The 24250-nt window shown below is 32.0% G+C and overlaps 4 protein-coding genes across 6 annotated transcripts; 2 read left to right on the forward strand and 2 right to left on the reverse strand.

Annotated features, from left to right (window-relative positions):
- Window positions 1–754: 754 nt before the first annotated feature.
- On the reverse strand, window positions 755–4165 carry LOC137838067 (uncharacterized). Its single transcript, XM_068647288.1, has 3 exons — window positions 3442–4165; window positions 2566–2637; window positions 755–1024 (listed from the first exon to the last, which is right to left on the reverse strand). The coding sequence occupies exons 1-3, from the start codon at window positions 4090–4092 to the stop codon at window positions 971–973; spliced, it is 777 nt and encodes a 258-aa protein (XP_068503389.1). The 5' UTR covers window positions 4093–4165; the 3' UTR covers window positions 755–970.
- Window positions 4166–13423: 9258 nt separating this feature from the next.
- Window positions 13424–17852, forward strand: LOC137838068 (uncharacterized). Of its 2 annotated transcripts, XM_068647290.1 has the most exons (3): window positions 13444–13512; window positions 13861–13959; window positions 15007–17852. In XM_068647290.1, the coding sequence occupies exon 3, from the start codon at window positions 16176–16178 to the stop codon at window positions 17073–17075; it is 900 nt and encodes a 299-aa protein (XP_068503391.1). In that variant the 5' UTR covers window positions 13444–13512; window positions 13861–13959; window positions 15007–16175; the 3' UTR covers window positions 17076–17852. The 2 variants fall into 2 exon arrangements, with proteins under 2 accessions (XP_068503390.1, XP_068503391.1); XM_068647289.1 differs by lacking the exon at window positions 13861–13959 and having other exon boundaries at window positions 13424–13512.
- LOC137838911 (uncharacterized) lies at window positions 15076–15411 on the forward strand. Its single transcript, XM_068648120.1, has one exon. It carries the CDS (start codon window positions 15076–15078, stop codon window positions 15409–15411), a length of 336 nt encoding a protein of 111 aa, XP_068504221.1.
- Window positions 17853–18561: 709 nt separating the features above from the next.
- On the reverse strand, window positions 18562–23749 carry LOC137838069 (uncharacterized). Of its 2 annotated transcripts, none has more exons than XM_068647291.1 (6): window positions 23535–23749; window positions 23273–23405; window positions 22074–22177; window positions 20830–20974; window positions 20597–20737; window positions 18562–20438 (listed from the first exon to the last, which is right to left on the reverse strand). In XM_068647291.1, the coding sequence occupies exons 1-6, from the start codon at window positions 23573–23575 to the stop codon at window positions 18912–18914; spliced, it is 2091 nt and encodes a 696-aa protein (XP_068503392.1). In that variant the 5' UTR covers window positions 23576–23749; the 3' UTR covers window positions 18562–18911. The 2 variants fall into 2 exon arrangements, with proteins under 2 accessions (XP_068503392.1, XP_068503393.1); XM_068647292.1 differs by having other exon boundaries at window positions 18562–20426; window positions 23535–23739.
- Window positions 23750–24250: the final 501 nt, after the last annotated feature.

Genomic DNA, 24250 nt, shown 5'->3' on the forward strand with positions numbered 1-24250 from the left:
CCTTTCATCGTCGGTGAGAATAAAAGAGAGATAAAAAGTACCCAATCTTTGAAGTACGATGGAAGAAAACAAGGATTTATACCCTTGTTCTAGGCTCCCTTGCAAACGGGTCATGTGTGCCACCACCTAAAATACTAGAACACGTTGAGAACAGAATATTTGTTAGAACAGAAACTGCTAGCAGAAATTTGATGCTGGATGACAACCCCCTAACCACTGATGACAACATTCCACCAAGAAATTGAAGTTGAAAATTCAATCTAGCTATTTTAATTGGATATCGTGGTAGGACCCCGTGCCTACGAACAAAGAGGGGCCTTATTTGCCCCACATTTGCTCCATACAATCAATAGGAGTTTGGAGTGTCAACATTTTTCACATAAATATTAAAACAGAAAAGAACACATGTCCAGGAATCTCAACAGCATCAACCGAGACTTATCAATGAAGTCTTATCTCACAGTAAAAATTGCTATAACTATATAAATCGGGCATGTGCACTACCGAATATCGGCTCAGTTAGAAACTAAGAACTATCATACTAAGGTAAGCTACATAATAGATTACGCACTCTATGCGACGAAAGCAAACCACATGGTTAAACCACTATTCCATTTTTTCAAAAGTATTTACCAAGATGTGGAATAAAAGAACTTTCAAAACAAAACTCAACAAAAATCCAGGGTGTGCACTGTGCACATATAAGCGCGGCATTTTAAAAAAAAAGTAAAATAACATTATGAGGGAAGATAGATTTTTATTTCCTGACAAACTCCCAGGTACCATTTTCATTAAATTAAATCATACGAGCGTTAAATACAAAATGCAGGTGGTCTCTATTTAACCGTTATTTACAAGGGTGTGGAACCATATACAAATTATACAGCACGCAGACAGCAAAATGTATTGAATACGAACACCACCACCACCAGAGCAGTACAGACAAAGGATGCTAAAGTTTAATACCGCATCATGTATCACCAGCTTCAATATCTGCGCTCTGATCCAGCGGATCACCCAATGACTGAAGCAAATGGAAAATGGATTAGCAAGTTCTATATATATTAAATTAAAACATGCATAGTTACAAGAATTTACAAATATGAAACAAAACCTAATGAGCCAGAAGGCCTGCATAGCTAAAAATTGAAAAATTGAAAGTACCAAAGGAGAAGCTCATACTATAATTTAGTTCAACCTTAAACTTTTGAAACTGCGTAAAAGCAGCAGTATATAAAGATGATTAGTACAGAGGGTAAATTCTATTAGAAACTCAATCCCCTAGTAGAGTACTCCAGGATTTAAGAAACATGGATGATGGTTAAGACCAAAACGCTCCTAGGCTGACAAATATTGACTCAAACTCTCGTTTAAAAATGATAAATACCAACTTCAGTCTGAAAAGCATAAAACGGGTATCCTTTGAAGTTTCAAGTATTATATTATGCAGGAATGCTTAGAGCCACAGGAAAAAAATAATTTTATGATACTGTTTCAGTAGTACAAACATGCAGCTAGAAAACGAATAGATTAGCCAGTGAAATAAAGGCAGAGAAATATGGTAACACAAGCGTTATATCAGGGGAAAAGAAAAAAAGTCCTATACTGCAACCCAATTGCAATTTATAAACAAAATGAGAATCCAAGGTTCTAATCTAAATGAAAATGAGGCCCTCAGTGATCACAGTTTTGCATACAGGAGAACACTGTAATCTCTGCGTCTAATATAGGTGGTTTGAACTTCTCTTTTAAAAACACTGCCATAAAATAATCGAAGCAGCCCTTCTATTGCAAAAACACATGATAATTTTAAGTTTAATTTGAGATGTTTCTCAAACATTCTGGTTTTTCTTTGCTGGGCATTAAAAAAAATAAGTAATGCATAACAGCTAAGCTACAAAAGATCTCTATGATAAGAATGTAAGATACGTGCTCTCAAGTCTTAAGTTAATAAACGTAGCCGCTATGTACATATATAAAATGACAACATTTGATGCCTTTGCTTGTTTGAATTTTCAGAATCTTAAAGGAGAAAGGCAATCAACAATTTAAAGAAAAATTACACTCCACGTGTCCACCCTTTTCTAAGTTGTGTTCCAGCAAACAAGCAAGAGCCTGTTGCTAGTTGGAATTTCTAATACATAAAAAATGCCTACCAAGTTTATGCAGCTGCAAATATAATATAGAAGAGGGACTGTGCAATATTGCCTCCCTTTCTCCACACTGACTTTGCGTTGGGTTTTAACTCTCTTGAGAAATAAGGGTGGCTAACGTAACCCCATCCCTCCAGGGTAGTAAGAGCAGACAGAGCCTTTGATAGTAAGCGAAACATAACTTAAATACTTGCCAAGTTACATAAAATATAAAAGAGACAAGTACATTGCCTTTGCACCTAAAAATTACTTGCTGAAGTATAAATTGGAATAAGCATGCAATTCAGTAAAATAATGGACAGGACCAACGGAACAATTTCTATCTATAGATGAAAAAGATCATTCCTGGGCCATGAATATGCAGACAAAAATTGTAAATGATAGACTGATAGGAGAAATAAAAAATCCTTACCTTAGGATAGCAGTCTTGACGTACAATTGTCTGCTGGTTTATATTCACATAAACTTCGCATGACACCGTCGCCTACATTAAGCATACAGTATTTTAGATATAATGGGATCAAATAGACAAAAGCATGCACATTACTGTGTCAAGTTCCAGTAAATACAACATCCAAATAGCAAGTTCCACCCATTAAATGCGAAATTTTAAGCTTTACATTTCCAGCAAAACAATAGTGGTAGTAACAGTATTTTACCATCATTTCTCTCGTACCCAATGCTAAAGTAAACAGAAAATGCTACCCACAAACAAATTACATGAGGTTCCGATTGAATTACATTCACAGAAAAAATTTCACCTTCATCCCCTGAAGCATCTTTCAAGTAAATTAAATGCAAAAGCTAACTAATCCACTCATGGGAAATTCTAAATAGTATGAAACAAAAATGCCAAGTAACTAATCCGGTTTACCTCAAAATATTTTAAAATCCCCCTACAACATTCTCCTGCGAGACGAAGAGTTATAAATGTTTTTTATGTTTCCAACTCATTAGACACAATTACTGTTTCATTTCATTGAATGCTTTCTTCATAGAACTCTAAGATTTTGTAGGGAAATACACTATTACATGTTCCATGTATAATTTCTATGCACCGACAGTGTAGTTTAGTTTATACATTGTAAACCAGTCATAAATAATCATTAATATCACTTTTAACTTATGTAATATACAAACTTATAATACTATAAAAAAAATGCATGTTAGTGCGTACTTTATTTAAGATTCCCCAAATCAAAGAGAGTGTTTGTGGAACACGTGTGAATTGTAAAACAACAAAACAGAGATTGAATTAAAAGACCACTGAAATTCATAAGAGAGGCACCTTCAAAGGAATAGTCAAGAAGAAAAGCCCCAATTTCCCTTCAACTCGCGAGTCAGTGTCAAACGGAATCACGCCCTTAGCGACATCTTCGAGCAGGTAGAACACATCGTAGAGAACCTCAAACCCGTCGACAGTGAGCGTGGCGTCCACGTAGGAGGAGGCGCGCGCCCTGATGCGTCCGCCGGCTCCGGGGGCGGAGACTAAGCCTATTTGGCGGCCACGGTAGCCAACGGAGACGGCGAGAGAATCGTAGGATAAGGAGAAGAAGTTTCGGTTGCGAACTTTGACTGTGAGGGAGAAGGAGAGGTCGAGAATGGGCCTCGGGTTGGCTCGGATTCCGATTCGGTTGAGCCGGATCCGGGCGAGGTGGACCTCTGGGTCGGAGGGGAAGAGGAGGAAGGCGGCGCCGGCGATGAGTAGGAAAAGGAAGAGCGCGGAGGAGTAGAGGATGCAGCGGCGGCGACGGCGATGCAAACGAGGGCGGTAGGTGGGGAGGAGAACGACAACGTTTTGGTTTTGGGGGTAATGATAAGCGTAAGAATTAGGGTTAGGGTTTGAGGGAAGGGGCGAGTAAGAGACGAACTCGTCCTTCCCAATCATCTTTGAATATCGACAATGGTATCTAATGGTTCTTTCAGGAGATAAACACATAAAACAAATTATACAAAACAAACACCATTATAAAATTTATTTTAATTTTTGCTTAACTTTGCACACAACATATAAAATTAAATTTAACTCAATGTACTCTTAGGAGTTTATTAATTCTAAAATAATTTTGAATTTATTATGGCCACTTATATTTTTCTTTATTATAAAACTATATAATTTGTGTTTTCAAAAATACAGTTATCTGGTACAGTCAACAAAGTCTCTAAATAAAACAACTCCCAAGTTGTATTTTCAATTTTTAGCTTAGTTTTTTAAAACAAATGTAAATAATAGATTTTTTATATATTTTTGATATATAATAAATAATCTTATTGGTAGACATATTTATTTATACAAGAAGCTAAACTTATGATTTAATGATTTATCATAAGAAAACACGTAATAATTTTCTATTTTTTAAGTTTTCAGGTAAATTATTAAGAAAATTATTAAGAAGTGTATTTTAAGTCTAATTCAAGTTCGAGGTATAAGGTGAGGTTCGCATATATTTATGAAATATTTTAATTTTTAATTGATGTGAAATCGTCAATATATTTCTCTCACGTCGAAACTAACAACTCGTGAAGCTAACAACTCGTGTGTGAGACTATATATTATGAATTGGATGATTTGATAACGGTTCTCAACAAATAATCGCTAAAATAAATTTGAAATAATTCTCGTATCATATTAAGAAATAAATAAATCTAACTCGGTCTCGTAAAATCGACTTATAATATAAGATTTATACATTTATATTATTTAAATGAATGTGGTAATATCTCCGACTTAAATTCATATATTTTACCTTCTAAATCATTTTAACCAAAGTGATATTATTCCTTTTTTATAATTATCAAACTTTTTAGGTTTTGCTTAAAAAAAAAGTATTTTTTAACTTGAATGATTTTGGATTGTAACCCTTTTGTTTCCTGTTATGTGGATAAGTTTAGTGGCCATTAACAATAATTAAAGTTCTTTAATAGATGTGAATCATCTGACAGTGACTGCTTTTTTACGGGGACATGACTGATCTTTTTAGGTACATGACAGTGACAATATTTTTATTAAGAAGTAATCTATCTAAATATCTTAAAGAATTGAAATAATCAAAGTGGTTTAGAATATCTAGGCCTGTGACAGTGACATCAATTCAACTTTTTTCAGGTCACTTTATTTTTTTTTAAAATCAGATTATAATTATCTAAATATCTAAGTAAAAATATAAATTATCTAATTATAAAATATTTAGATTTATTTTTATTTTTATTTTAAAAAATATTACTATATTGAGATCAATGTCTTATTGTTTAGATTAGTTTGGATTACATGTGCTAATATAAAATTTGTATATTAAATATTTTATTTTTTTATCAATAATAAAAAATAAATAAATATGAATTATTTGAAGGTGGTTCAACCTTATAAAAAAAAAAACCTCAAATCCTAAATCTCCTACACCTAAATTCAAACTGCTACATTATACTCCTAAATACAACTCACTTGACTGGACCTAGAGGACTCGCATACAAGATCAAATCCTTGAAAGAAACATCAATAAACCATCACCATACAAACCAGAGGGTCAAGACACCAGTCAGAAAAGGATAAAAAACACATAATGAGATTTGACAGTGACCCACGACCAAGCCTTTAATTGTACTAAGGCAAAAACTTCTGAAACATCGGTCATTCCCCTATTAAAAATTACATTGTTCTTATGCTTTCACAACTCGCTTACTACTGCAATTCAAACTGTTCCTCACACATCAATTGGAGCATTATTGAGCCTGAACTAAGAAAAATTCAGCAAAAGAACGTTGTGCTGTGAGAGGCGAACTGCACCCCGATCCATCCAAAGCAACGACTCCAAACTAACAAAACAAATCTATATTCGAAAAATAATATAGACCCACTATTTTTTTTTCCGTTTTTTTGCCTTCATCCATTGATTTTCTCTCATTCTTGTTTACACCTTAACCCTGCTTCTTACGTAATAAATTATCGTAATCGTAATAATTATTAAACTACTTAGAAGAATTAATACATATTTTATAATTTTCCACACATCTAACCCAACAAAAATCACTATAAATTATTAAGATTTCTGTCAAATTTTAACATATATTTGCGTTTTTAATATTTGAACTCAGGACTACGTAACTAAGGCAGAATAGTTTTTGCTAACTAATATACTTTATCCATATAGACGCACATTTAATGCTACATGTGAGCATTATGACGAATTAATATGACATTCTTTCATCCAAAAATCATTGTGTTTTAAAGCTAATTTTTTAATTAGCCAAAAATATGTTTATATTTTATAAAGATTAAATTATTAAAAAAATATAAAACTTTTAAATATTCAGTAAATCAATAACTAAAACATAATTAACTTTATATCTTATTTTCATATGTGGAAGAAAATACAGGGTGGTTAACAAATATTTCTTTGTTATCGTGATCCTTCTTAATTTGGTTCTTGTTGTTACTTACATGTCCCTGCCTCCGCAATTAATCCATTATTCTTGTTCATTGTTAAATAAACATAATTACATATGTTTCTTCAAATGTATTTTTACTTATTTTTTAAATAAAAAGATAGTTATTAAGAGTTGTATTTTAACCTTAACTTAGTCTTATCAAATCGAACTTATTTATAAATTGAATTTTACATTATTTATATACTATTATATACTATAAAATATTATTATATTTAGTTGACGTGAAATCTCAATATAAATAGGTTTTAAATGATTTTCATAACATATTGAAAAGAAGTTTTAAGTCTATACATTTTTCAATTAAGATCAATACATTCAAACCAATAATCAGTCATTTGATATAATATTTAAGGCACATAAATCAGACCATAAATCGGTGTTATAGGTTTTAGTTACTATTACAAAATCCATTTATATCTTATGATAACCATTAAATGTTTTTCTTAATGGTTTGAGTCCAACAAGACCTATAAATAAGTGATGACTTTTTCAATAAAAGGACACACTAAACTCTACTATATACTCTTACTTTTTAACTATCTTTGTTAAGAATTTATCATTGTCTTTGTATTCCTACTGACTTAAGCATCGAAGAGTTTTTTTGAAAGTGGACCTCCCTTACAGAGATAAACCTTCCTCTCTCATTAGAGATCAACTTAAAGATTGTTATTCAAGAAACATGCACTTCTCACAAAGGTATCATTTTAGTCTAATTTTGGTAATAACAAAGTGAAACTCAAATTTTATAAAAATATTATAAAATAAAATATACTTTCACTTATATATTATAAAATATTTTTATTTTAATACTTCAAGAAATGTAAAATTTATGAAGAATGGAATGTAAGTGTCTTTATCGACATTCAAGAGCCATTGGTTTTGTTTTGTGAGGGTGGGGTGGTTTTTCTGGTACTCCCAATTAGTTGACTTGAACAAGGACATCATTGTCGTCATTTTCAATGTTTTCATATGCAAAATTCTTAAAATCATTAGCCATTCAAAACCCATCTAAGTCATTTACTTGCTGTCCAGAAAAATCATATCATTCATCAAAATCACTCAACCAACCAAATCAATCATCCTATTTCTCCTAAATCTAAATCTAAATCTAAATCTCTACTAATCATTATTTTTTATACCTTCTCCATCACACAAAAAAAATCTTATTTTGTAGCAAAATCCACATTCAAAATACAAAACAAAAAGCTTTTTAATTCCACATCTCCAAAAATTTTCTGAAAAACATAGGCCTCTGCTTCTGCAACTTCATGATCATGTTCATGATCGGCTAAAACACACTCAAGATGAAAAAAAAAATCACACCCCATCAAAAAAAGTATAGTAGTATAATGCAAAGGATCTAAACCCATATAAAGATTAATATTTCCAAACCAAAGCTACTTCAAAAATGAAATCTTTCACTTGATTTGTTCCTTAGAGATCAAATATTGATGCGATTAGTTAAAAAAGTTAGAAAAATATCATGAGAAAACCAGTTTAGAGCTGCAACTCCATCATTCATGATCCACCCATGAATTAAGTTAATCATCTATGAATAATTAATTAATTGATTATCATATTAAGCATAGAGAAATTGAGGAGTGCATGGAAACTGAAGAATTTAAGCAAGTGAAGGATTCATGATATGATATATAAAAGAAGTTACACATGAACACATAATTATAACTCACAATAATATATAGGTTTAATCTGTGTTATGATGAGAAATTGAGCATGATGAAGATCAACAAGTGGAGTCAGAAACAGCATGCTTATTAGCAGGCATGGATTTGGAGCGTTTCATCCAATTGGTTGGTGATGCTGTGGGGCCACGATGCAGACGACACCGGAAGGACCCTTCGTGTGTCGTTGGTGAGCACAGACACGGCCCTTTGGGCAGTGATCCCGCCGCGCCGCCGCCGCCTCCGCCGCCGCTGCCACTGTCACTCTTTGGTGATGTGGAAACAGTGAGCTTGTTGCCCTGAGCTTGAGATGCCATGGATGAAGGTGATGGAGCTTCTTCAAGTTGGTTGTGAAAATAGGAGGTTCCTTTGGATACAATAAAACACACCAAGGAAAAGATATATACCCTTTTATATATACTTATAATAATAACAATCATCATGATCATGGGTTTTCATATCTATATAAGATCTATCCTTCTTTATAGATAAGATAAAAACTATAATAACAAGGAATCCAAAGGTTAATTCATCAAAATAAACAATTTTTTTATTTTAAATTTAGTTTCGATTTTTTATTTCTGAGTGACATCGTTAGGGTTAATCATCACATTCAAAGTATTATTTATTTTAAAAGATGATGATCTATGTCAATTTTATCTTTAAAAAATATTTCGGTGAGTTGGAAAAGCAAGAAATATATAAGGTTTCGACTCCATTAATATGTGACTATATTGGTGATACAAGATCAAATCTCAATAACTAAATAATTATTAAATTGAGACATTTTCTTAATTTTTAAATACTTTAAAAGATAATTGACATACATTATTATACAGAGTATTTTTTATGACCAGATTATTTATTTATAAATATACAATAGGGACAAAATGTCAAGAACATATTAAAGTAGAAGAATGAATCCTAATCCAATCCATACGAAATATTTGTGTATAAAAATTATATTTATTTCATAGAAAATGAAATATGAGTAAGTTTTACTCCACACCTTAATATCTTTTGTGAAGAATATTCACTTTATTTATTTATTTAAATGTTTATCTTTTAACAAATTTTATCTGTTTTGAATATATTTCCTTGTTCCGAGCTAGTTGATGTCTAATCTTATACTTTGTAGATATTGACAGAAAATAATTAACTCTTTTAATAGTTTATAAATTTTGTGTAATTTAAAATTGACTAAGATATACTTTAGTGGATTTTTTATTAAATTGAATTATAGATTTTTAATTAAAAAATGAAATAGGGAACTAATTGAGGGATAAAGTAATAATTATTGTGTTGGGGACCCAATTAATATGGAATCAAAAGGAGAGAGAGGGTGAGCACGTGGGAAGTTCGTGCTTTCATATGGCAGATTGCACACGTGGCACTTTTACGCTCACGCACTCAGTAGTGTGTAGAAGTAGCTAAATATAACCCTGAAAATAAATAAAAAATTGTGGTGGCTATGTTGTGAATAAAACGACACCGTATTAGCATATATGGACTATCTTTTTCTATTCTCACTTACTCCAAAGCATAATCTTCTGCCATTTCATTCATTTTCCTTTACATTTTCCAATGTCAGGTTGCCACGTCAGAATCGAATTTTAACGTTTAAGAACATTAATTATAATTTTAAATATAATAATAAATGTTGGATCCAATAATACATATTCGAAATTAAAGTCGTATATTTAATTTCAACATGGCAATTATCTAACTAGAAATATTATTTCAAATTCAACATCCAAATTATCTAAAAATATAGAAATAATTAAATAAATCATTAAATAAAATAATTATTATTATATAAATTAAATTATATATTATTTTATAAACTAATAAATTATTGATATTTTAAGTAAGATTTATTATTTTAAAAACTTATAAACTTGTTAAAATTAAAAATTTAAAAACTAATTTATAATTTAAAAAAATAGAAATATTTTTTTATTAAAAATAAAAAACTACTTTAAATATTAATATTTTTATAATTTGATAATATCTAATTTAATTAATACAATAACTAATTATTTTTTACTTTTAAAAATATTTTTTATTTAAGTATTTTTTTAGTAACTGTTCTAACCCGAATAAAATACCGTAAACATTTTCTATCTTATGCACAAATTAATAATTTTTATCATTATTGTTATTATTAAAAATAAAAGCAAAACTTCATTCTTTACAATTTTTAAATATAATAAATATTATTTATTATAAATTATTACAAAATCAATACAGATATTGTAATACTCTTTATTTTAAACATTTCACAACTTATTATAATACTAAATAGATGTTTGAAATAATAGAATAAGTTTTAAATATTATATAAGATAAGGTTATACACGAACGTTTTTTTCTTCAAAATGTCATTTTTCTTATCTAACCACATTTTTTTTAGTGGAAACTCGGAAGAAACAATTTGTGTATGTGCATTTTTTTTTTATAAAATGAGTTTATTCGAATATGATTTTTTATTTTTTTTTATAAATGAGGTTTAGTCTATCATCTAATTATTTTATAACACACATAAACTTATGATGTTTATACATGCTTCCCTTTTATATTAAAATTTATCTTAGTAGTTTGTATTGTTTAAGAAACATTTAACCCACTATTTAACATTCTTTGCTAGTTATATACGAGTCAAAATAACCTCCTTTGAGTATGATCTGTAAAAAGCAAAATAAGAAGAAGAAGAAAGCAAATATATTCTTTTATGATAAAAAATAACAAATGAAAATACCATAAGTTATTAGAGCTCTATTTTAATTTTTTTTAGAACAATTATTTAGATAAGTTGCACTTTAATTGTGTTGCTTTTAGTATTTTATTTACTTAGTTTTATTTTATTTTGTATAATTAAGAAGTAAAATTTAATCTTAACTCAATCTTACAAAATTCCTTTGTAAAATGATGTTTGCACTTATTTATATATGTGGGAGACTATATATTTATGAGTAGTCAAATAACAATCCGATAACGAGTGACCTGATAAAATCAACAAACTTCGCTAAGATAAACTCTAAATAATGACCTGATAAGATTAACAAACTTCGCTAAGTTAAAGTTTAAATAATTCTGATACCATATTAAAAAATAATTTCAAAACATTAAAAAATCAACTAATAACATTCGTTTATATAATAAAAAATATTTTTATCTCTAATAAATCAAATAAGAAACATTACATGTAGAATACTAAAAATACTTTTTATTTTTTCTCAAATAGACATCTTATTCTATTCAACATCCCTTGTGTTGACAAAGTGAGTTCGTTAATCAATAATAGAAAAAATATATATTATTGGTCCTATGAAATAATATGATTCAATAATTGTCCCTCCCTCCATGAAAGTAACATGATGAATTGATAGAGATTTTATTGTGGCTACTTCTCACTCTACAAGCATTTTTGTCTTCCAAATAATACTTCATTCGACAAGTGTTGTTCCAATTTATATGGGTCTTCCAAAGGTCGACAAAGAAAATAAAAATACAATTGATACTTAGATGATGTGCAAGTTAGTGGGGGCAGAATTCTATCTACTAGGGTAAGTTGAAAGAGATACACACTAAACATGGTAAGATGTTTTTTTTTTTTTAATTTTTAGTAATTTTAAGTTAACTTATAGATAGTTAGAGGGACTATTACATTATAACAATTTTAATATTCATTTTTTTTTTATTCATATATATTATATCGGTTACTGGATGTTTTTGATATTTGGTACTATTGTTTAAAATGTATTAAGATTAAATGATGATTAATAAAATTAAATCATATAAAATATTAGGTAATACATCATTAATCATGATTCATATATTAATCTCAACCCAACAATAACAAAATTCATCAAATTGTATAAATAAACATAACAATCAAAACGTACATTATTATTACGTATTTATTACACTGAATACTAAACAATTACTTAAATCAGACTCAAAAACACCTTTTATACTGAAAACACATTTTATAGATATCCTCTTTAGCCAGAGTTGGAAACTGAAAACACCTTAGATCAATGATAATTTCTAACCAGTGTTCATAAGATCATGAATGATTTCCCTAATATTTCTTGGGGACCTGGGAACAGCAGAAGAGAAACATTGATTCTTGCATTAATCAATCAAAGGTCAACTTTGTGAGTAACCATGTTACTGTGTTATTTTGGTGATGCTTTTCTTTGTGGCCTTTATTGATTGGATGCAATCATCACATGCCTTTCATGATGAACCTAACCATCGACCAAACTTCTTGTCTCGTATAATAATTAATTTCAAATTTACCAGCAGTTAAACCAATCTAATATCATATGTCATGTCACAAATATCTCCTAGTTTTTTTTTTATTATTTTATTTCAATATCTTAGTTTGCTTATTTCTATAATTTAGTTTTGTTTGATTGTTACCAAATGAGTAATTTGAAGTTAGATATAATCTATTTGATTTTGAAAGAAGAAGAACTTTTATTTATTATTAAATATGTAAAATGTATAATTTGGTTTTAAATGGACGTCAAAATCTTCTTACAGAACCATAGAAATAATTAATTCCTTCTCTTTTCGGTTTCTTGTGGTTGACTTGGATTTTCGGTTAGTAGAACAACTAGCTCGGATTGTTGTATAGACTTGTGCTTCTTTTCGGCTACTAGATGTGGACCATCACTCAGTTATTGAATATGGTTCAACTCTCGACTTCTAGATTCAAGATCACTCTCAAATGAACTCCGATGATAAAGTCATAATCGGTTAGTTTGATTATCAGATAAAAACTTTACTTACCTGTTAAACAAGTCACATTTTTATAATGGTTGTTGTTAGACTTTAACTTGATTGAGCTTTTATTTTTCACACCTTACAATTATTATATATATTTTAAGAATTTTAGACCTATTTATTGAATATTGATACAATATTATCTTATTCTATTATTTTAACTTTTAATATACCGGCGACCTCTCGACCTTCGATCTCTCAACTTAAACACTATAATTTACAATTTAATTATATTTTGTCATTTAATATCAAATTACTCTTAAAGTTGCGTTTAAAAAATAATTGGATTTTTTTTCTGAAAATAAACTAATTTTTTACGTAAATAAATTTTGGAATTATTTATGACTTAAGAATATGAGAGCAAATTCGCCCCCACGTCTTAGTTCTGTATTTTTCCTTTTCATTCATTCATCAGCCAAACGCGCCGCAACAGTGAGGTTCGTATAATCCTCTCCACTATTTTCCCCCTTCTCTTATTATTTCATTTCAGCGCTATTTTTTTTTTTTATCAATATTATAATTAAAATTTAAAACCAAGCAAAATAGAATGATCGTGTATGTATATGTATATGAATATCTCTCACTTGCAACTTTATATGATTTTTCTCCCCGTAAGGTGTTTGTGAAAATGCTGCAACGAGAAAAATGGTTGGATAGGGTTTTATATAGCTATTATTGCTTGTTGAATACTGTATGAGTACTATACGATCCTGTTTTTCACTTTCGTGGATGCCAAGGAATGGTGGAACTGTGTTGGAAGAGTGATTTGGAATTGTTTTATTTAGGTGGCATACCTTTGGGGTGTGCTAGGGTTTTGGTCTAGTCAAAGGGAAAGAAAGGAATCTGGAAACCATGCTCCCATATACGTGCAAATTGTTTGAGAGGTTAGCAGACCCTGTGTTCTTGAAATTATGAGAATGAATACTGTATATTTCCATGAATAGGTAGGTGCTTGGGAATATTGTTGATTTGTGTTACCCTGTTGACCCGTGAAAGCGAGGAAATATGGTTAACAGCACAATGGTCTTTGATGTGTGTATGTAAAAATTGTTTTTAGGGCACTCAAAAGTTTTGTTAAAATTTGCACCTTACAGGTATCAGTTGATATGTGGAAATAGTAAATTAATATTTTATTGGTGCTTTTAAATATTAGAATTCCTACCGAGTTTTCAAATCCACAACCCCCTCACCCTCAGTAATGGTTTCAGATTGCAAGAAAAAGCTAGGTCTATCCACAGTGGTAGGATTATGGTTGGTTGCCTGTGATGTTAAATAAAATATGTGTCTTGTGGTGAGGCAATACTTTATTTTGGATATAAATTGTACTAAAATGTTATGAAGAACGAGATAAGGTTCTTCCCTTATAACTAGTGGTGGAATAGTTTGCCATAATTTAAGTCTTATAATTCTGAGTTTTTTTGTTTACCCATTGTCAACTATTATTAATATTTTTCCTAGTATTATTAAGGGTGGATTGCCAGAATTCCACCATATAAACACACCATTGCAGCCAATAGTGCTGCGCTATAGTTGGCCTCTGTTAACGCCAGACCCACAAGACAACACAAAAGGCCCTGTTGGATGAAAGATTTCATCTACCCTGCCCACTTCAAACTGCAGCCCTTTGTGATGATCGGCAAAATATCCGCCACCTCATTTAACAATATTGCTCTTTCTTACATTAGAGTTTACTATGCTTCATGTGAAAAATTACTGGATAAAAAGTGAAGAATTATAGAATAAGATAGTTTATATTTGGTGTTACAGTTAGTGCTGAACTGGTTGAAATGTGATCTAAAACCAAAGCTCTAATCCATTGTTTTTGAAAAAGAAAACAATGATTCACATGTTCAGTTTGTGGATATTTCACAGCCTGAGACATAAATATTTGTGGCACTAACATTAATTATTCCTGTTTGCTGTATTTTCAGGTTTTTTTTCCCTTTTGGTATAAGTTTTCTTATTTCTTATCATCTGCCTAACATCATTAGCACCCAACAATGACCAGCTCTTTCACTCGCTCACTGACCAGTGTAGCCAACACTGCTCTTCACCACACCAGATCCGAGCAGCTGACTGGTTTAGTTTCCAACTCAGTGACACGGCTCCTCTGCACATCTTCAACCCACCTGCAACAGGAAAACCCTGTCAAGAAACAAGCACAACCACCTCAAGAATCTCTCCATGATGAGAGCAAAGAAAGCCATGAGTCAGAAAGTAATGACGAAGATGGTGACAGTATTAACAAAGAAACAGGTGAGATTGGTGGACCCAAAGGGCCTGAACCCACTAGGTATGGTGATTGGGAACGCAACGGTCGCTGCTCTGATTTTTAGGTTTTTACTCTGTTTGTATATCTTAAATAATAGCGTGAGTTTGGATCATTTTATACACACCCTTCTCAAACTAAAATCATGTCAAATTGAAGGAAAGACATGGTAGCTTTCACTGAGGCATCCTAACATGCAGATAATTTAATTTCATTAATATTGTGTGATTTTTTCTATTTTGAGTTCTGATTTTATGACAAGTGATGATTCTGTAATAGTGTTGCCTCTCATGCCCTTATAATTGTGTGCATTGGAATAATTTACTTGTTGCTAACATAATTCTTAGCAATGGATTGATGATTTCTGCTGGTTTTAGTACAACTTGTGCATTCTTTATTAAACTATCAGTATATTAACAGAATTAAAATAATAGTATTTCACCTTTAAATCTTAAGCCTCTTGATCTGATCAATGTTGGAGTTTATTTTTAATGATGAATAGTATAAAATTCTATATCCTTTTTAAAAAAAATAGTATTTTAAAAAGTAAACTAATGCAAAATAAGGTAAACATATCTCAACATGGGCATCTTTAGGTGAAAAGTTGACAGTAACACTACAAAGTGACAATCTGACTATTGTCAGAAGTTGCAAGTCCTAAGTCTGATTACTCACTTCACAAACAAAAGCCTTTACTCTTCCCAATAACCATCACCCCTTTTCAAGATTCCCTTTCACAACCACTGCATTGCACTCTAAAGTACCATTTCCCGCCACAAATGCCCTTTCTGCATCTTCACTCCCTTCCTGTATCTTTTTCCCGCCAAATATATGTTCCACAAGAAGAGAAAGAGAGAAGGGAAAATCAAAAACCAAACTCCAAAAAAGAAGATGAAGGGCACCTCCAAATTCATCATGGGAACAACCTTGGTTATGGTGGTAAGTCTTGCCATTGTTCTAGGCCTCATTCTAGTGCTTCTAGCTGAACTCTACTGTTCTCTCTTATTCCACCGCCGCCAGCTCAGAAAAAAAACCAAGGCCAACACTATTCCCATCTCCACCACTCAAGCCACCACAACCACATCAAATGCTCCACCTTCACTCACACCACACTCTCCTCCTCCTCCTCCTTCTCCTCCCTTCAACAATGTTTACTCACAAGGAGTTCTCCAAGCCCCTAGAAGCTTCCTTTTCCCATGCAAAGATGAACCAAATGCAATCCAACGAGGCATTGGCCTTGTTTCTGTCTCGTCATCATCATCTTCGTTGGCATCATTCTTGGCAAGAGCTCCTCCCCCTCAGACTCTTCAACAAGACAACACACTTCAAGGTGGTGCCAATGAGAAGCCTTGTGGTGGTGGATTGGAGCACCTTGTGTACATTTCCAACCCCATTTATGAGAACGAATTAGAGCTCAAAGCAAGTAAAGTAAACACCCCATTTGAGACACCAGAAACTTCACCCTCTGGTTTAGAAAGAAGTGTCTCTTCTGGGGAAGATGATGATCGTAATGATGGTGCTGCTGCTGAAGGATCATCTTGTGGTTTCTCTCATTCACCACCTTCACTTACACCTCCTCTCATACCTATGAAGAAGCTCCCTGCAGAAGGTTCTTCTGTTTCTCCTAGAGATGCCACCTCCTTAGGTACTTCAGGCAGTGATACTCAAAGCATCCATGGGCCCTCTTCTTCTTCTTCCTCGGATACCCCTTCTACTTCTCCTTCGTGGTGATTATCATGTGGTCTGGTCCCAACCAGAACTATAGTGTACTCAATCTTTTCAAGTATGAGAAACTGCTGACAGAACTCAATTGTGTATCACTTAGAAATTGATCACACTATGGAGTCATTGGGATCGTGTAACATTTTTTTTAGAATCATATGTCTATTGATTGAGTTAGTTTTCACATGATCCTATTGAGAAAATATTTACATGGAATGATAAATCTTGTGAAGAGTTGAGTGCTAAATTTAATAATGTTATTTTTGCTTTTAAATCTAGTTAGGACAAATAAACTCTAGATTTTTAATATATATTATGTTTTTGTTTTAAGCATCTATAACTTTTTTAAAATTAAGTACTAAATTACAAAATTTTAGTTTAAGTGTTTATTAAATTTTAGATTTTTATTCATTATTTTTTCTAATGCTATATTCTGCCTTTATCTGATTGTAGAAATGTTTTTATAGTGTATGTATGCACTTTCTTTATTTTTGTTTGGTTTTTAGAGAAAGGTGTTGCTGTTCCTGGTAACACAGGTTCTTGATTTTCCCATTTTATTTACGTATGTTTTTGGGATTGCGAGGTTGTGCACGTGAACTTTGAAGAAAAATTACTATGGGAAAAGAATGTGCTTTTTCTATTCATTTCAGTTTGTGGGGACCTGGTCCATGGAGCTATCATTCCAATATTAGGGTTCATTGAAGACCATAAACAAACAAAGAATGTAATTAATTTAATTATTGTAATTAATTGATTTTTATTCTTGAAATTCTAACTTTTACATAAGATCCAGTTTTAAATTTAAGACAATTTATATGTCACACGTTTTAATGACTTTTTTTGTACAAAAGCTAAATTTTAAAATTGGGAATCTTGCTAAATTTTCTGCATCATGTTCTGCCAGAACTCGAGATTCTGAAATTTTCTTTGGTCAAGTGGTATACTAATTTTGTATTATCTGTAGATAGAAAAAGAAATTTATTTTCTCTAAGCAAGTTCATGAATAAGGTAAGACGAGTAATATTATGAACAAATATAAGAATAACACATTAAAACGTTGAAAGAATAATATTTAGTATTATTCTGTTTTTAAAATAATTTTTTTTGTGTTGCCTCATTTCTTTATATACCTAATTATTTTTTTTATAATTAATATAAATTTTTTACCAATAGAACTTTAATTTGTTGGTATAAATTAAAAATATGAATGTAGAAATAATTATAAATAATAGTGCCTAATTGTATGAATCCAAAATAGGGTATAATAAGTAAATTGACTGGAAAATTAGTTGAAACATTGAAAAGCTCGTAGCCGAAAGTTTTTAAGTCTGTTTATTAAATCATAAAAAAATGATAAATTATATCCTCAAATAGTTAAAAATGTAACATAATAAATATTCATTATTTTTTCTCAAATAAACATAACCGCTGCAACAAAAAGTAATAGTGAAATTTTTTGACACAAAATAGGGTATTGTTCTATGGTCGAGTAAACTTTGACACAAAACCACATATCTTAACTTTTAGTCCACTCCAGAAAATAAGAATACCAATTTCTGATGTTACCAACACTTTTACAATCATAATAAGTGAAAAAAAAGTCAAACGAACTTCGTGCATAACCGTCATTAGAAAAAATTATGACAACACAGAAATTGTCAACATCACAGGAACCACCATGGCTGATTAGTAATAGTATAGTTCTGTCGTAGTTAACACTTGAAAATTAAAGCACCACAGTAGGTGCAGTATTCAACATTACCAATGGTGCGTGAGATTGATGCACGATGTTCATAATCACTGCAATCATGGTAGGGGAGTACTGATTCATCGTGATTCTATCAGTTATGTTCCTCTCAAGGCTGCAATCCTTGCAGCTAAATCATCACAGTCAGGTAACTTGGGATGTACATGCCGAGCTTCGTTCGATCTCTCAGGCTGAAAGGAAACAGCACGAGCAAATACCTTTTTAACTTCCACAACTTCTGTTTCATCGCGGGGAAGTGAAACTGATCTTGGTGGACGGGCAACCATCTCTGGTGTCTCATCAGGTCCCTCCCTGCTTCCATCCTTATCTATTTGATGTGCATGGCGACTTCGAGACTTTCTTCTGGCTTTTTCAGGCACATTGATGGATGGCTTTTTGCTGTAATGGATCAGTAATCTATCTATTATCCTTTCCTCTTCATCATTTTTATGCCGTTCATCATCAAACAGAATTTGCAGGCCACGTTTTTGTTCCTCTCGTCTCCTGTTCCTTTGTTTTCTCACAACTTCAGTGTCTTCGCTACTGGCATCATCGTAAATGGATGATCTTGATTTTGAGTGCTTCCGTCTCGTAGATTTTTGTTTTAGTACAACAACTTCAGTAGCATCTTCCTGAACAAAGGGTTCTTTTTCATGACCCTGTTTACTCGGTCTTGCAGCATGTCTAATGGCCTGCAAATCCCGTTCAGAATCATCTAAACCTGATTGGATCCTATGCATTGTAGGAGTAGCTTCAAGCTTTTCACGTACAGAAGGGTAAGCAGGGATGCCATCACTGTCAATATTTGAAGATACTGAATCGGTTCCATGCGTGCGGTTCTTCAGTTTTGAATTAGGTTTTACATAAGGAGGTGGGATGGCATTATTGTGGAAGGCCTTTACCCTGGGAGTTTCTTCCTTTTGAGGTTTTGTCTCTGAGTTATCAACAGGTAGACCACCACCATTAACAGCAAATGGCTCATTTGTATTGTTCTTGGAACGAGATCCTGCATGACCAGAAGGTTTTCTAGCAGTGACAGTGTCGTGGTTTTCTTTTACACGTCTAGCACTCCCCCAACCATGCTGATTGGAACCACGTTCAAATTGTTCCTCTCTTGTATAAGCAGGTGGGATGTCATTATAGAAGGAGGGCTTTACCTGAGGAGTTTCATCCTTTTGGCATTTTCTCTCTGAATTATCAACATCAAGTATGCCACCGTGATTAATATATGGCTCATTCACATTGTTCTTTGAAATAAATCGAGCATGAACAGGAGATTTCCCAGCAGTGGAAGTGTCCTGGCTTTCTTTTACATGCCTAGCATTCCCCCAACTATCGTGCAGATTCGAACCACCTTCGATTTGTTTCTCTTTTGTATCCTTGGAAGAACATCCAATTGGTTTTAGCATACTACCCTCTTTCCAATACCCTCCTCTATCACTCATTTTAGAAGTAAGCTCTTCTTTTCCAGGTAATGAACTGCCATGGCTATCCCTTTTCAAATTGACTTCATCATAACTGCTTAGTGGCTTTAATCCATTTCCAGAATTTGGAAGTTTAGATTTAGAACGAAGATTATTTTTATCTCCTTTTGAGAGAGCCTCCTTTCCATTCTGAATTTTGTCCTGCATTAGCACACGTAAATTTGTGGACCGTAACTACAATTAAAATTCACATATATTCCCAAAATGATTTCCAACTGCAAAATAAATATGTGGTGGAAAGTAATTTTATAAGACAATGGCAAAATCAATACATTCGAGAACAAAGGACTGGACAGCACCTGTACAGAACCGGAGGATTTTGACATTCTCAGTTCAAAAGCTTTGGAATCCCATTTTATTGAGAACTCTGAAGCAATATCATGCATCAACTGAACCTTCTCCTCCAATGTAGCAGACTTTGAATTCAAATTTATAGCAAACTGATAATTGGAAATTTAATGCATCAGTTCATGAGTAAGTAATAAACATGCAACATTCTCGAGCAATAAAAAAAGCTGTGAAGAGCAGTGACCTCTTGATTGACATAACATTCTAGGGAACTTTCATATCTATCCTGAAATATTTGACGAAGTTCACGTAACTCTGGCAGATCAGAAAATCGAGCTGCAGCAAACATAAGAGATGATATAGTCTCCCTGAGGTCCTCCGGGCATCCACTGCAAAAGACATCAGGAAATGAATGAAATGGTGGCATGAACATAAGAATATTTAGACTCTACAACTGTCCATGCATAACAATGTAAACAAAAATTCAACAACAGGAACAGAAACTTTTGGAGAATATTTTTAGTATTCCCACTCTTTATTAAAAGATTACGGAGAAGAAAATATTTTGGCCAATAATCTGATAACCAGCTCACAATAATAATGAAAAAACATAAGAATCTATAATAAATTTTGTGTTTCCCCTGAAATGAATATTTCTTGGCCACATCTGTTGGATGTTATCATACACCAAGTTTAGATACATAAATTTAATTATATTAGTGTTGAAATTCTAAGTATAGGATCCATAAAAAGGTTAGTTGTATAACCTTGAGAGTTGAAATTGCTAGTATACTTGGCTATGTTAGTGCACTGCCTCACATAGTAGGACTATATACCACACAATTAAATCCTAAATAGATAAAACTTATGGTGTTGTACTGATGAAACATTAATCCTGTTTTATTTCACAAATTATTGCATTTCTACAACTGTTTTTATTTTGCATGAAAGGAGGAAAGACAAATTATGACAATATCAAGAGAAAGAAGACAACCAACTAGGATATTGTCATTAACCAGGGCCTGAACTCCACTTTCTATCTTGAACCAAAATAAATAACCTCCAAACAAAACCATAGAACTTTCATTCGGTTTTAAATTATAATATTGGAGAGTGAAGGGAAAAAATAAGGAAAAAACTTATTTTGTAAGAAATATTATGTATAATCAGACAGGTTGAGATAATCCTAAGATTTATTTTAATATTTTCTGAGTAATAAACAGTGATATTGAATGAGAAATCATAGGACATCAAACTTAAAAATGAAAATCCTATTAGACACTCAATTTTCACGGGACAGCATCGAGAAGTAAAGGTAAAGACAACAATTTAAGAAATATCACACGGTCTTCTGATTATCTCTTTCAAATAATCACCAAATAGAAGTCAGTATAGACACATCAAGCCAAGTATACTGTTTAGCATGGTTCAAATGAAAAAAAGAAGTCACAACAATATCTAACACAAATCATTAAAATAGATCCTCACCTCACTTTCTGCAGCACTGAGAGGTGCTTCAACACAAAGTCACAAGATAGTTCAACAAAATCATAACAAGACGATAGAGTCAACTCAACAAAGAGTCCTTCAGCCTGAATAAACACCCCACAAGTAGGATAGAACACAAAGCAAAGATATTATGTTGCAGTGACAATAAACATGGGTACACCAAAACACTATGTAAATTCTGAAATCCCTTTAAATTACACAATAAGAAGATAGTATATAGGGATTCATCATTCTCATTCCTTAAAAAAAATAAGAACACAGTTGAAAAACAGTTCTCCTAAGTCATCTCAATCATGTTATATTCTAACAATGTCTCAATGTGGTGCCAAAATATTATCAGAATCCATTAAGCACCTTAGAAGGCTAGATTCCAACAACTCCCCTCCCCTCTCCTAGTACAAACTTCATTTTAGAAATCTATGTATATTTTTTTTTATATATATACTGATAATTTATTAACTTAATTATCAACTCCTATATATTATATTTGATTCTTCATTATTGATTATCGAAATTAAGGATCTATCTAATTATCTCAATACACCATTTCTCTCAAAATATATCGAGTATTTCTGCATATAATGCATCTTATAATTTTTATAATTTTTATTTTCCTTCCAAATATTATTGCTAAAGTTTATCTAATTACTCAATATATCTCGCGGCTTTCTGCATATCATGTATCTCAATATTTTCCTCCCAAATATTATTTGCCTAAATTTTAGTCAGTCCTATGATATCCCCTGTTGATACCAAAACTTTCTACACTCATAAATTTAGATTCCATACATTCGAATTTGAGACACATTAAATTAGTAATTGATCATAGATTTATTCCTAATTTTTTAATTAATTCCAATAAAATAAAATAAAGCTTCTTAAGCATTGATGGACTCGAACTCAAATATTTGACAATGGTGATATTTCTCTATATAAACAAACAAATATATTGTACATAATTTAAATGTAAATTTGCTAGTATGTGTCAAAGGATTTTATTCTTTTAATTTTGGTGTTTGTTTTCTGGATCCACCCCTGGCCTTTTATTATACTGACACTATAATCTGCAATCCGTTTAGACACAGAGGTTCGGAAACAGTACGCAATGAACAGAATTATCGATTACAGTATTACGATGCAAGGAACCTAATAAAAAAACGAACATAAAAAGTAACTACCCTTCCATAAGCATTGACATCCAAACCATTCGCCAGCAGATCAGCGATGTCCTTCGCCAGAAACTTCTCCGTCGCCTTCCTCTTCCGCCTTATCACATCGATCCGATTCTTCGTCAATTTGATCAAGGATTTGCTAAACCAAACGAATAAAACAACACAACACAAAACAAAACAAAACACGAATATCACAGACACATTCTCAAACTGAATCAGTTAATAACTATCAACAAGTAAATAAAGAGAGAAAATCGCAGCGTTGAACCATTTCGGGGAGAATCCTCGACCGAGCAGGCCATCCAACATGTCTGAAGATCGGACTCGGTGGCTGAACTCCGCGAACGATTCAACTCTGGAACTCGGAATGCGAGATTCGCCACTGACGAAACCACGTTCGCGTTTTCGCCGGCGAGAGCAATAGCACAGAGCTGCAGTGGAAAGAGATTGAAGAAGTGAGAAGGACAAAGAAAAAGTGCAAGAGAAGATGGACAAAAAGGCGAATTTTAAGGCTGGTTAATTACGATAATGACCTTTGCTATTCTTTTTAACAAGCATTAAAAACTCACTCTTCAATTAATCACTTTTACTTTCTTTTACTAATATTTTTCTTATTAATTATGAAAATTGGGGAGATGGAATATTAGAGTCATTTAAAGTCTATTTTAGTGAATGTTTGTTGAATTTATCAAGTCATCAGCTATTGGGTCGTTATCGGACCATCCATAATATGTTATCCCAGCGCGAGGGAGTGTGTTGGAGATTACCCATCGACTAGAGATTAAGACATTTCATTGTATATAAGTGGGTGCAAATCTCAACCCATGAGTTAGTTTCATGGAGTTGAGTTAGACTTAAAGTACACTTTGTAATAAATATATTGTTAAATTTTATTTTATGATTGTGGTTTGAAATTTTCACATAATATTTTGAATAAAATAATTTACAAAATTTTTTATTGTGATCTTTTATGATTTTCTTAGT

This window comes from Phaseolus vulgaris, chromosome 4 (genome assembly GCF_000499845.2).
Source record: "Phaseolus vulgaris cultivar G19833 chromosome 4, P. vulgaris v2.0, whole genome shotgun sequence".
Taxonomy (NCBI): Eukaryota; Viridiplantae; Streptophyta; class Magnoliopsida; order Fabales; family Fabaceae; genus Phaseolus; species Phaseolus vulgaris.

Coding starts and splice junctions, on each gene's coding strand:
- LOC137838067 (XM_068647288.1), bottom strand. CDS start 4,092: ATGTGTTTATCTCCTGAAAGAACCATTAGATACCATTGTCGATATTCA. Junction 2,638..3,441: donor TCTTGACTATTCCTTTGAAG/GTGCCTCTCTTA, acceptor TGCTTAATGTAG/GCGACGGTGTCATGCGAAGT. Junction 1,025..2,565: donor GTCAAGACTGCTATCCTAAG/GTAAGGATTTTT, acceptor CATTTGCTTCAG/TCATTGGGTGATCCGCTGGA.
- LOC137838911 (XM_068648120.1), top strand. CDS start 15,076: ATGACCAGCTCTTTCACTCGCTCACTGACCAGTGTAGCCAACACTGCT.
- LOC137838068 (XM_068647289.1), top strand. CDS start 16,176: ATGTTCCACAAGAAGAGAAAGAGAGAAGGGAAAATCAAAAACCAAACT.
- LOC137838069 (XM_068647291.1), bottom strand. CDS start 23,575: ATGTTGGATGGCCTGCTCGGTCGAGGATTCTCCCCGAAATG. Junction 22,178..23,272: donor ATGTCAATGCTTATGGAAGG/GTAGTTACTTTT, acceptor GTGTTTATTCAG/GCTGAAGGACTCTTTGTTGA. Junction 20,439..20,596: donor AATCCTCCGGTTCTGTACAG/GTGCTGTCCAGT, acceptor GTGCTAATGCAG/GACAAAATTCAGAATGGAAA.